The 12,458-nt window shown below is 34.3% G+C and overlaps 2 protein-coding genes across 7 annotated transcripts; both read right to left on the reverse strand.

The window, feature by feature from the left end:
- Positions 1-405: 405 nt before the first annotated feature.
- On the reverse strand, positions 406-3,019 carry LOC128195782 (uncharacterized). 6 transcript variants are annotated; one of them, XM_052874449.1, is made up of 4 exons: positions 2,364-3,019; positions 1,918-2,176; positions 1,257-1,330; positions 406-710 (listed from the first exon to the last, which is right to left on the reverse strand). In XM_052874449.1, exons 1-3 carry the CDS (start codon positions 2,436-2,438, stop codon positions 1,278-1,280), a joined length of 387 nt encoding a protein of 128 aa, XP_052730409.1. In that variant the 5' UTR covers positions 2,439-3,019; the 3' UTR covers positions 406-710; positions 1,257-1,277. The 6 variants fall into 6 exon arrangements, with proteins under 6 accessions (XP_052730409.1, XP_052730410.1, XP_052730408.1 ...); XM_052874450.1 differs by having other exon boundaries at positions 1,913-2,176; XM_052874448.1 differs by lacking the exon at positions 1,257-1,330 and having other exon boundaries at positions 2,364-3,018.
- A 1,229-nt stretch (positions 3,020-4,248) lies between these two features.
- On the reverse strand, positions 4,249-4,920 carry LOC128195783 (uncharacterized). Its single transcript, XM_052874454.1, has 2 exons — positions 4,787-4,920; positions 4,249-4,701 (listed from the first exon to the last, which is right to left on the reverse strand). Exons 1-2 carry the CDS (start codon positions 4,838-4,840, stop codon positions 4,432-4,434), a joined length of 324 nt encoding a protein of 107 aa, XP_052730414.1. The 5' UTR covers positions 4,841-4,920; the 3' UTR covers positions 4,249-4,431.
- Positions 4,921-12,458: the final 7,538 nt, after the last annotated feature.

Raw genomic sequence — 12,458 nt, forward strand, 5'->3', positions numbered from 1 at the left:
TTTTATTCAATTTCAGTGACCACATTTTTTTGATGCAGTGAGTGGTTATCTACTAAGTCTTATATGGTTATTTCTGAAAGGTCTTTTGTACAAGAATAAAAGTGGTTTATTACATCTTAATGACCACATTTTTTTGGTGCAGTAAGAGGTTATCTACTAAGTCCTATAAAGTGGTTTAATTAAATCTCAATGACCACATTTCTTTGGTGCAATAAGTGATTATCTACTAAGTCCTATGTGGTTATTTCTCAAAGGTGTTTTGTGCAGTCATAAAAGTGGTTTAATTCAATCTCAATGACCACATTTCTTTAGTGTTGTAAGTGGTTATCTACTATGTTTTATATGGTTAATATCAATCATCACATTTCTTAGGACAGATTTCATCAATATGATTGCCATCCAAACTTTTATGAATAACCAAACTTAAATTTTCATCCATAAAGCATTTTATAATCAATCGTAAAATTCATAAACATTAAACATTACAACATATTCTTCATTACAGAAACTAAACAACCTAAAATATGTACATTATGTTCAATATCTGTTCCCATACTTCAATGTATTCAACTTGGTCATGTTGTCCTACTTCATGAATTAATCAATGCCTAAAGCATGCCACATTTCTTCAATACCATACTGCGATGAGCATTATCTTCGTGTAATACCCACCGACAAACCATCTGTTGTTACATAACTTGTAATTGTTCCTGCAATAACAATACTCTTGTTAAATATTACACTTAAAAACCTTTTATCATAAATTATATTGAAATAAACATATACATAAACCTTTTACTCAGAGAGACTGAGAAGAGAATTGATTGAAAAGTGAAAATAAAAGTGCAAGGTGTGACTTTAGAGATTGCATTACTTTGTTCATATCAATATATCCTACACATTGTATAACCACTTACTGCACCTGTAAAAGTTATTCATGAAATTCAATATTATCCAAATATGTATTTATATGGTCACTGTCTGTACTTCTCCTAAAACAATTCAATAGAAGAATAATTACTACTTATTGGGCTAATTAATATCATGCTCGATAATCAACTTAATCATTTTTTTAGATGCTCATAACCAGTATAAGAACTAACCACATACGAATGACCAAATAACCACCAGGACAACTACACCATCAGTTCCATGCATAACCTTAATTCAAAAATACACAAAGGACACTTCAGTAAAACCACCATGAATCTCTTCAAATCTCTTCAACTATGCAAGAATTCATTCTCTCTCCTAACCTGCAATTCCACTCCCTCTAATCACTGCAAATCTCCTAAAGCACGATACTCATTCGCATCCGTAAACCGTAGATCTACCAAAGCAAACACACCATAAATTTCAAGAACCAAATTGATGGATAGTTGTTAAATTAAATAGCTAACTTGACAGTGGTTGTTAAATTCAGGGATTAAATTATTGATTTTACAATCTAAAAGATCAAATTAACTGTGGGAACCAATTTGAGAGACTAAATTAACTGACATTTTTTTATAAAACCAGGACTAGATTAACAGTTACTTTATAACTTTCGGAACTAAAGTATCAAGTAGTCTATTATTGCATCCATTTAAAGTAAATTGAAAGCAATAACAGTGTAAATCCTGTTCTACTCTTAACTCGTTATAATGACTCCTCTAATTCTCTCAAAGTATGGAAAACAAACTCGTAAACTTTAATATACATGTATGTACGTGCTTTTAAAGTCAATCACTTCAGAAGTACCAGATGGTTTACAATAAAGCCATCTTATATTTATTATAATGGAAAACTTCGGTGACATAAAACTAAATTTTATATCATGAGGGCTTTAGCTATTAAAGTAATGCTCAAATGAGTAAAATCTGAAACTTTCATCAGTACAATAAATGAGATATTAAAACTCTTTCTTGCATACCTGACCTTGTTGACTGGTCGATTCCTCATCAAGTTTGGCCCCAGCTAGCAGTGAAGGGACCCCATTTTGAATATCAGGCTTTCCTGAGACTTGTGCTACATTCAATTCCACAGAAACACAAGAAACTGAATCAAACTGATCCTGACTGGCACAGTTTTCAATCTCATTCAATTCAAACCCCCAGAGTGCTGCAAAGTCTTTAGCAGAAGGGCAACCTATGAAACTCCTGATAGCTCGTTTCTGGTGTGATAAAGAAACATTGTGCTGCAAAGACAATCGTGGAATATTTCAAGACATGAAAAATGAAAGAACCATATAACAGTGGAGCTTTCTCAGTCATTCTATCCGCATCCAAAACTTTATTCAAATTCACAATACATTACAACAACAATAAACTGAAGAACTCGATTAAATATGTGTGCAACTAATAATCAAAGTAAATATTAAGTACCATGAAACTGAGGCGAAAAAAAAAACTAACATTTTCCTCAAGAAGAGTGTTGGCCCCCGCACGCGGGGCTATCATCGAAATTCTTCGATGGATACTTCGCCATCACCATGCCGACCTCGAAGACGATATCGACGTCGGAGGAGCGGATTCCGGTGATCGACCACCACTTGAAGAATGCGCGAACCCCAATTCCGTAAAGTTCCGCAATTTACCCCTACACGATTTTCCAAGAGATGGTGTCGGAGTAGGTGGCAACGTAGTTGTCCGTCGGGAGCTTGATTTTGCACGCGCCACCGAGCTTGACGGTAAACTCCCCGCTGGTCCGGTTCACGGCATATCCCAGGACGGTGGTGGCGGGAAGAAGACTGGAGGGTAAGCCGTAGCTGACGAGTTACACGTGAGCCTGCCAAAGCGTGATTTTTGCCGTTTTAGGGTTAGGTTTTTGGAACGAATTGGCCACGAGATTAAGAAGCAGAGCGAGTACGCACAAGATTTTGAGAGCGAAACCTTCACACCTATCAAAACCCTTCACAATCGCCGATTGAACAAGCTTTTTTAAATGGAAATCGAAGGCGCCAATAAAAACGATGGAAAACAATACGCCAGAGAAAGCAAACCTAAATGACCTAAATGGACGAAGCTCGAAAGAAAACTTACCTAAATTTTGGTCTTTCCCCTTTTACCCTTACTCAGTCTGCAAGTTTTTTTCGAAAACGCTGACGTGGAGCGTGTCAAATGAATGTAAGTGACACGTAAGCGTGTCACTGTATTACTACTCTTATTTTTAAACAACTTTTCAGAAATTCAGGGACAAACATCCCTTGATTCCAGATTTTGTTTTGGCACATATTAACACTTACCTTTATTTACTTTTATTCCTCTTTTTTTTATTTACTTATTTTTTATTTTTATTACTATTTTTTATTGTTATTATATATTTTTATTAAAACAAATAAAACGCAACAAAATAAAAAAAACCGAACGCCACACTATTTGGACGAGCGACCCACCACACTATTTACCGAACGCCATGATCAAACCAAAAGGGATCAAACGCCCCAAAAACCGAACGCTGGACGAAAATAAGCATCGTAAGAACGTTGAAGAGGGACGGGAGACCGAGCGTTCAAATGAGAATAACAATATCAGGACCGAGCGTTCAACACATCAAGACCGAACGTTCAACATATCAAGGCCGAACGCTATTTGCTGAACAAGAACACTACCGAACGTTGTTTGCTGAACGGCTAAAGATCATGCGATACTAGGACGAACGCTCAAAACCGAACGTTAGTCATCACTAGTACACCAAGATCGAACGCTCTCTACCTGAGAGCAACAGGTATCGGTTTGAAAAAATTAAAGGACGAACGGTAACGCTACACGGCTGAACAAACGAACGCTGGAGGCTGAAAATTGCCGAACGTCCATGACACCAAATGGCCGAACGATTTAGGACGAGCGGCCGAACAGTTGGAAAGCTTGTGGATAACCGAACGGTTGAGCTTGAGAGTTGCCGAACGTCGATGAGACGTAACCGCCGAACGGTTGAGGACGAACGGTAGACGAGCGGCAGATAAGAGAGGACGAGCGTTAGAAAGGCAGGAATCTGGACGAACACCTCATTAAACTCTTTACCGAACGCTATTTGATTCTAGGCCGAACGCCTAAAACCGAACGCTCATTAAACGATGAAACCGAACGCTCACTAACACAAAACATGACCGAACGTTCACATAACATGATCGAACGTTCACTAACACAAAACATGACCGAACGTCCTAAATGTAAGAATGGACGAACTTTCGAATAAAGTAAAGTACGAACGGTGGAGGACGAACGTTCGTGAAATTTAAAGGACGAGCGGTTTCATGCAGAGGATTGAACCGAACGCGCTCAGTGGAGGACGAACGTTTTTTTTTTGTTTTTATTTTATTTTATTTTATTTATTATATTTTCTTTTTCCCTTATTTATTTATTTATTTATTTGGTTATTTATTATTTTTTTTTCTTTTTATATACATATTATTTTTTTTTATGGGAAAATGCAATAAAATAAATTTATTTGTCAATCCGGACGAAATTGGGTGTTGACACCAACGTCATCTTTATTTTGCCTTCTTGCCTTCTCTTCAGCCAATTGTGCCTCCAAAGTTGCAACCCTCCTTTTAAGTTCGTCAATTAGAAATTCTTGTTCCTCTAAGGCACGCATAAAAGTTTCTCTGCGAATTCTTTTTTGTTTCTTCTTTCCTCTTGGTTTAGCATCCTTTCTTTTAGGTGTTGGCCTGTATTCCTCCTTATCCTTCGTTGAAGGACCACCATAAACATCGTCAACAACCTGAAATTTAACAACACATTACAGATTACACAACTTTGGTCAATATATGAAAACATAACAAAACTTTCGATAACAAACAACTTACCAAACCTGTCTCCATACACCGTTTAACGAACTTGTCTCCAACACTTATATTCATCCAATGCAATATTCGTGGAAATTTATCAATAGGACCTTTTGGTGGAACAAAGAGCTCAAAAAACCATACCTAAGACAAATAAATCATCTTAACTTGTAAGAAACTTAATTCAAATAACAATTTAAGTAATTACATCAAATACTATTAATTACCTGCAGCATGTACACACAACCGTTGACGTAAATGTTTGAAATACCTTTGCCTTTCTTCAAGCCTTTTGAAGCTTTGCACAAACTATGTAACAGAAAACGATAAACTACACTACCCCAACAATAACTACCCAAAGCACTTAAGTTGTCAACAAGATTAAACATTACGGGAAACACTTTCCCGCTACGTTTTGGAAATAAAATCTCACTTATCCCTACCAGGAGGTAAAGGCTACAAAAATGAGAACAAGGAATCTTCTTCTTTTGTTTTCGCATTAGAATTTTGTATATTGAATTCAATTCCTTTGTTCCTTTGCCTATGTATTTCACACATTCACTATTGCCCAGCTCTTCCTTTAAGTTAATATTTGCACCATCTGTACTCAGTCCCAACCCTAAATAAATATCATTTTCATTTATATTCAAAACTTTATTCCCAACTAAAAAACCACTACTACAGTCGTCCCACTTACCCAATAACTCACTCAGTATATTTCTACCTACTTTAACATTGACATTGACATCTAAAAACCAAGCAAATGGAGTCGTCGCAATCAATGATCGATGCTCCTTTGTTAAGCGTTCGTTCAAAGTACATATATACTTTGTCGAAAAAGAGTGACGAACACTCAACTGCATAAACCAAAATCAAATCATCAAAACAACGAAACCCAATAACCCAAGCACCACAACACAACGATACGAACCCCAAACATTAACCCAAATCAAATAACCATGCTACGAGATGCCCAAACCGAATAACCAAGCTACGACATGGAATGGAAAACCACTTACCTTCATCGTCGGACAATCGTCACTGGAACTTGCCATTCCGCACGATAACAGGAGACCAAACTGGCCGGAGACAACACGATGCAAATGGAACGAAGCGAGACGAAACACGACCTTCAACCTCTGACTGAGAACGGACCTTCGTTTGCAATGGAACAGAGAAAGGGAAAGGGGTAAGGGGTATTTTAGGATTTTCACTCAAAATAAGGGTTACGGTCATAGGTTTTAAAAAAAAAAATTTAAACAAACCAATGAGGTAGCGACACGTGGCGTTATCAAAATAGTGTTAAAAATCCGTTGTTGGAATATCGCGGTCCTTTTTATATTTCTAGAACCAAGAGGGTAGTTGATCCCACCAAAGTGTCTGTCACATAGAACCTGGAGGGAGAAAAAGAGTCAGGCCATGCAGGAAATATAGAGTCAATATGATTAGTCCCTGAACATGTGGTGAATTTTGGTTTATTCTTTAAAAAAATTGTTGCTTTTGGTCGTTATAACTTTTAAAAGTCATGAACAGAGTCCGTTTGCTATCTATTGATAATACGGAATGCATCTAAGTGATTGTTGACAATAAGATGCGTGTCATGTCAAGTCGTCACTAAATAATTGTAGGGACTGTTTTCTAAAAGTTAAATGAATTATACAGACCAAATCTAACAAAAAAAAATTGGATTAAAACCAATATTCACTACATTTAACCCTTTCATCATTTTAAAATCAGTTACGAGATATAAAAATAATAGGTCTAACAAACATGTCCGATTCTTCGTATTAATGGAAGGATGACCTTTATATTTTAAAATTTACACGCTTAACATTCAAATAAAAAAGACTCTGAAATATTTGTATGTTATTAGGACTAAAAGCAGTCAATGTTGGGTCAAATTCTGCTATCTCAATTGAAAATAGGTTGGAAGAAGATACAAAACATGTAGCACAGTTTGCTTAAGACTCAAATGCTATGATGGGACCCACAACAATTGTCCTCAACCTCTTCTATGAGATCCACTAGAATGGTTTCCACACTTACCTCTTCTATGAGATCCACTAGAATGGTTTCCACACTTATTTAGTACATGTTGTCTCTCTTAACACATTGCACTGAGTAACTATTCAAGACACATTGACCTTAATAAATTCATGAAACTTCAAGCTGAATCAAATAAGTTATCACATCTACCTCTGCGTCTATGAAAGACAACAAGTTTGGATCTTTAATGTACTTCCAAGCTATGGCTCCAGCATTTTGAGACAAATAATAGGCTGTCAAAAGATATGTCAAGATTAATGCTGGAAACATATGAAAAGACTGATAAAAAGCACAAATATGGAGGGAGCTGCAAATGGGTCTTCAAGAGCAACCCCTGTCAGTATGTACTATGTACTGTTATTAGGAAATAGGCATGTAATGCTTGGTTAACAGAGATAGTCTACCACAAGAATGTTGTAATACACACTGTTAGAAAAATAGAGACAGAACGGGTTTGGAAGGTGTATTATACGAATTTATTGAGGGTGTTCCTCCCTTCACCACCACACATTTTTTCCTCCACCTCCCCTTTATTATTTTACTGTAAAATTTTATTTTTAAGATTATTATTTTTTAATTTTACTCATTTACAACCTATTTTACTCATAACCTATTCTAGTCCCTTTTCTTTGATTTTAACATTATACTTCTTTCTCTCTTTTCTTTCGTCTTTGTGTGATACTACAAGTTGCAAAGGTTGGTGGTGATAGGAAAGAATTATCAAGCAGTTTCCCTCTAGTGGTGCAGTGTCGCTCTCGTGGTGCAGTGCATGAAGTGGTGCAGTGAGTGTCGTGCTTCCTCCAAGTGCATATTCGAATAAACCTTGAAATAAAACCCTAAAATAAAAAACGTAACCTTTAAAGGAGGTGACATGATGTCAACATCCGTTTAAGAAAAAACGCCGATGTTGACATTCAAGGATGTCACCTCCGTTTAAAGGTTACAATTTTTATTTTAGGGTTTGTTTTATTAGGAGACATCCGTTGATGTATATTTCCTCACACTGGTTGATGCTCTGACGCTCCTCGATGTTCCTCAATACCTCATGGATTCAAATTATTTAAAATAAGGTAAAAGTAAAAATCTTTTTAACAAAGATATAATTGTATTTAAAATAAAGTGAGGAGGTGGATGAAGTATAGGGTGGTGGTGGAGGGAACAACACCCGTTTATTTAAGAAGAAATGATTTGTGTGTATGTGCCTAAGAGGTGTAATGATGTGTGGGCTAGTGGGATACATAAGAGGTGTGGCAGTTATTTTTAATGATACAGAGAAAAACCCGTGCTTTGCATTTGCCCACTCCTAGTTGCAGTGGAGGAAAAGATGAATTGTATTATTTTTTTTTTCATAAATTAGAGTGAAAGTATAATGAATGTACCTTGTTGTAAGGAGAGTAGCTTGAATATCATACGTGTAATGGCTATTATCATTCATTCTTTTATTAATAGTGACTATTAGTAACATATAAATGAATCCAAATCTTAACTTATAAACTCTCCTTCAAATTGTATTGTGGCATACAGGGAATCATGTCTAAAGATTTTCATTAAGATGGGAGTTCAGTTTCAGCCTTCCTAGAGCAACTGTCTAAAGATTTTCATTATGATGGAAGTTCAAGTTTTTTTTGTTTCTGAAGACTAAGAAAATTAGAGAAATGGATGATGATGGTTGCGATATCTCCAACGTGCATGGGAAGAGGTTCAGTGTTTTGATTTTGACCTGAAGTGGCTGAAACCTTCTCTAGAAATGAAAAGTTATGTTCAGAATTTTCTTTTGGCGAAAAGAATGGAAGAAAATGTCATTAATGTGGAGAACCGTATGACTTCTTTAAACGAGGAAGAAAATATGTTGAAGAAAAGATCTCTGTTGTAACCCTTAAAATAATTAAAAGAGATATGGCGAAACAAAAAGAAGGCAATTAGATAGGGGTGCAGAACTTGGAAATAATTTTTTCTAGCATGTTCTCGACTATATTGTATTCATTGTTGTTAGTGTGTAAATAGGAATGTTCTCGAGTATATTGTATTCATTGTTGTTATTGTGTAAATAGGAATGTTCTCGAGTATATTGTATTCATTGTTGTGTAAATAAGACACTATAGTATATTGTATTCATGGTTCTTGGTGTCTAAATAAGACAGAGTGCATCACAGTATATTGGATTCATTGTTGTTAGTGTATAAATAAGACACACAGCTGTTTTCTCTGTTATTGTTCTTGTGTTTTATCTATTGTGTTTTTAGTGTGTTTCAACTCTACATAAGAATTAGATGAGTATATTATAGCATTATTGATAAGTGTGAAAAAGAGTTAATTTTATACTTATAAATGAGTTCAATCTTGTAATTATTCATGTTGTTACTCATTGAAAAGTTGTAATAGGTAGTAGATTGTTATGTAAAATATTGTACAGGAAATGATGTATTATTTAGAATCTGTCAGCCAATTTTCGCAAAGCAAAAGCCAAAATTCGCACTGCCAGAAGAAGGAAATTCGCATAGCGCACCAGTACCTGTGCGCTAAGCGAATAATATCATTCAGCAGTTAAGAAAATTCGCATAGCGCAACAGTGCATGTACGCTAAGCGAATTAATGAATTTAAGTGACTTTAAAAACGTCACAGAGCGACAGAAACATTCTCTTCTAAGAGAAGTTCCAGACAAAAGGAAGAAACGAAAACATCTCAGGAACTTCCGGAGACTACTTCAAGGCATCAAGACACCATTTTTTGCAAGGGATTGCTTCAAATGTGTACGTTTAGATGACTAGGAGTAGTTTTTCTTTCGTTGGAATTGGATGTAATGAACTTACTCTGATGTAATTTTCCTGTTCAATATATCGTTGTTAGTTCATATGCTCTTTCTTGAATTTACTATCATTGTATGGAAATATAATGTTATTTGAATGTTTCTGATTACTGGAAAGTAACTTTGAACATGGACATAGATAGAGCACTTAAGTGATTTGGGATCTAGGAATAGACTCAATAACTTGATCATTCCTAACATCGGACTTAATGCAAATTGTATATTAAATTGAGTAAGGGATTAGCATTTTAATATAAAGTTTCGTTTAAATATAATTCCTTGCACACTAACTGTTTGATAAAAATACCAAGAAGAGTTTCTTGTGTTTTTTTTACACTTTCCTATCTAATTGAGTTATAAAAGGAAGAATTGTCATGTGTTGCACAAGTCCCTTGGAAGAACGATACTTTTACTTATTCACTGTATTACTTGAAACGATTTGGTATACTTGCCAAAAAGTTATCAATAATCATGTAATCAATGTATTCTCATTTTGTCTAAAATTCATTTTACAGATATTATCTTAGTTTATACATAGATTGAACTTCTAAAATAATTCTAGAAGGCTTGATTAATTCTCTCATAATCTTCTCTCTATAAGAATAAATTGATACAAAAGTACATGATAAATAAGATAACTTAGACACAATATAATTATATTTAATAGAGTAACCCTAAACACAATATAATCATGATAAATAGGGTAATCCTAGACACAATATAATCATGATAAATAGGATAATCCTTAACACAATATAATTATGATAAACACAATATAATTATGATAAATAGAGTAATCTTATTCACAATGTAATCATGATAAATAAGATAACTCTTAATATAATATAATCATGATAAATAAGATAATTTTCACACTATAATAATGATAAAATAAGATAATTTTCACACTATAATAATGATAAAATAAGATAAATATATTGCAAGTTAATGTGTTCAGTAATACAAACTCTTTCGAGATCTGATGCAATCACATTCATTGATATGACCGTCGATCCATAAAGTAAAAATGAAATATGAATGTCTTTATTGCTGTAAAAAGTGAAATAGCACCGTATGGAGATTTAATATTTTTATAATTACAATTAATATTTTTATAATTACAATCAATGTGAGCTTCTGATTAACTTTATCTCAAGAAGATTAGAGCAAAATCAACATATGGCTGCCACTCGAGGTTAAAAATTAAAACATTGAAGTTCTTCACATGCTCGATCACATCTATCATCATTCATATCTTTGATTTTGTTGGTCTACAAAAATAGTAGAACTTTCCCCAATGCGTTGAAAGAACATTGCACAAAATTTTTACTTTTTCTCTGCTCTCAACGAGAGATGGATGACTTGAACATACTTCTATCAAAAAAGGTATGACTTCTTCATGCAACTCTTGTATAAAAGAATTCCTGTATGCCAAATGAAAGTTTATAAAAGAATGAGCAAATGATTACCCAATATCACCATAAAAACTAAGAAATAAAGAAAAACCTCTAGACATTGTTTCAGAAAAACTGTCTCGACCTCTTGTAACACCATCAGAACAGCTATAATATTTTGATATAAAATCCAATTGTTCTCCATTTTATTTAAACTAAGAATAAAAAAAAAGATAAAAAAATCTTACGATCAACCATGCTTCAGAAGATAAAAAAGCGAAAACAAAAAAAGAAATAAAATATGTAGATATGATGATTCTGCATGTCAAATGAGAGTTTATGAAAGAATGAGCAAAAGAATGATTACTCAATATCACCGTAAAAACAAAGAAAGAAAGAAAATCCCCGCTAGCCATGGTCTAAATGTCAAACAGAAACAGAAATGAAATAATTGGTGGTTTGACATTCAAGATCACACAACAACAACTATAGATCAAAACTAACCACTTCAGGGACTTTGTTTGAAGAATTCAAACATGTTAAAACTCCAATTTAATTCAACCAAACTGTTTTTGACAACTTTTCTAGCTTCATTCCACTAGTTTAGACATGTTAGGATGTTCACATTACTTAAAATAAGTGTACTTTAGGTCTGGTTGCAATTCTTCACCTTTTAAGCATACTTTTTGGCTTCTAAATACTCAAACTTTGAGTTTGAGGTAATTCTTTACTTTTGACAACTTTCCTAGCTTCATTCTACTAGTTTAGACATGTTAGGATGTTCGCATTACTTAAAATAAGTGTACTTTAGGTCTGGTTGCAAATTCTCACCTTTTAAGTACACTTTTTTAGGTTTCAACTAGTCAAATTTTGAGTTGTACCTAATTGTTTGCTTTTGAATAGTTTCCTAGGTTCATTTTAATACTTTAGACATGTTAGGATCTTCACATTAGTTAAAACTGGTGTAAATTGGGTCTAGTTGCAATTCTTCACCTTTTAAGCACACTTTTTTGGCTTCTAAATACTCAAACTTTGAGTTTGAGGTAGTTCTTTGCTTTTGACAACTTTCCTAGCTTCATTCCACTAGTTTAGACATGTTAGGATGTTTACATTACTTAAAATAAGTGTACTTTAGGTCTGGTAGCAAATTCTCACCTTTGAAGTACACTTCTTTAGGTTTCAACTAGTCAAATTTTGAGTTGTACCTAATTGTTTGCTTTTGAATAGTTTCCTAGGTTCATTTCAATACTTTAGCCATGTTAGGATCTTCACATTAGTTAAAACTGGTGTAAATGGGGTCTAGTTGCAATTCTTCACCTTTTAAGCACACTTTTTGGCTTCTAAATACTCAAACTTTGAGTTTGAGGTAATTCTTTGCTTTTGACAACTTTCCTAGCTTCATTCCACTAGTTTAGACATGTTAGGATGTTCACATTACTTAAAATA

This window comes from Vigna angularis, chromosome 3, assembly GCF_016808095.1.
Source record: "Vigna angularis cultivar LongXiaoDou No.4 chromosome 3, ASM1680809v1, whole genome shotgun sequence".
Taxonomy (NCBI): domain Eukaryota; kingdom Viridiplantae; phylum Streptophyta; class Magnoliopsida; order Fabales; family Fabaceae; genus Vigna; species Vigna angularis.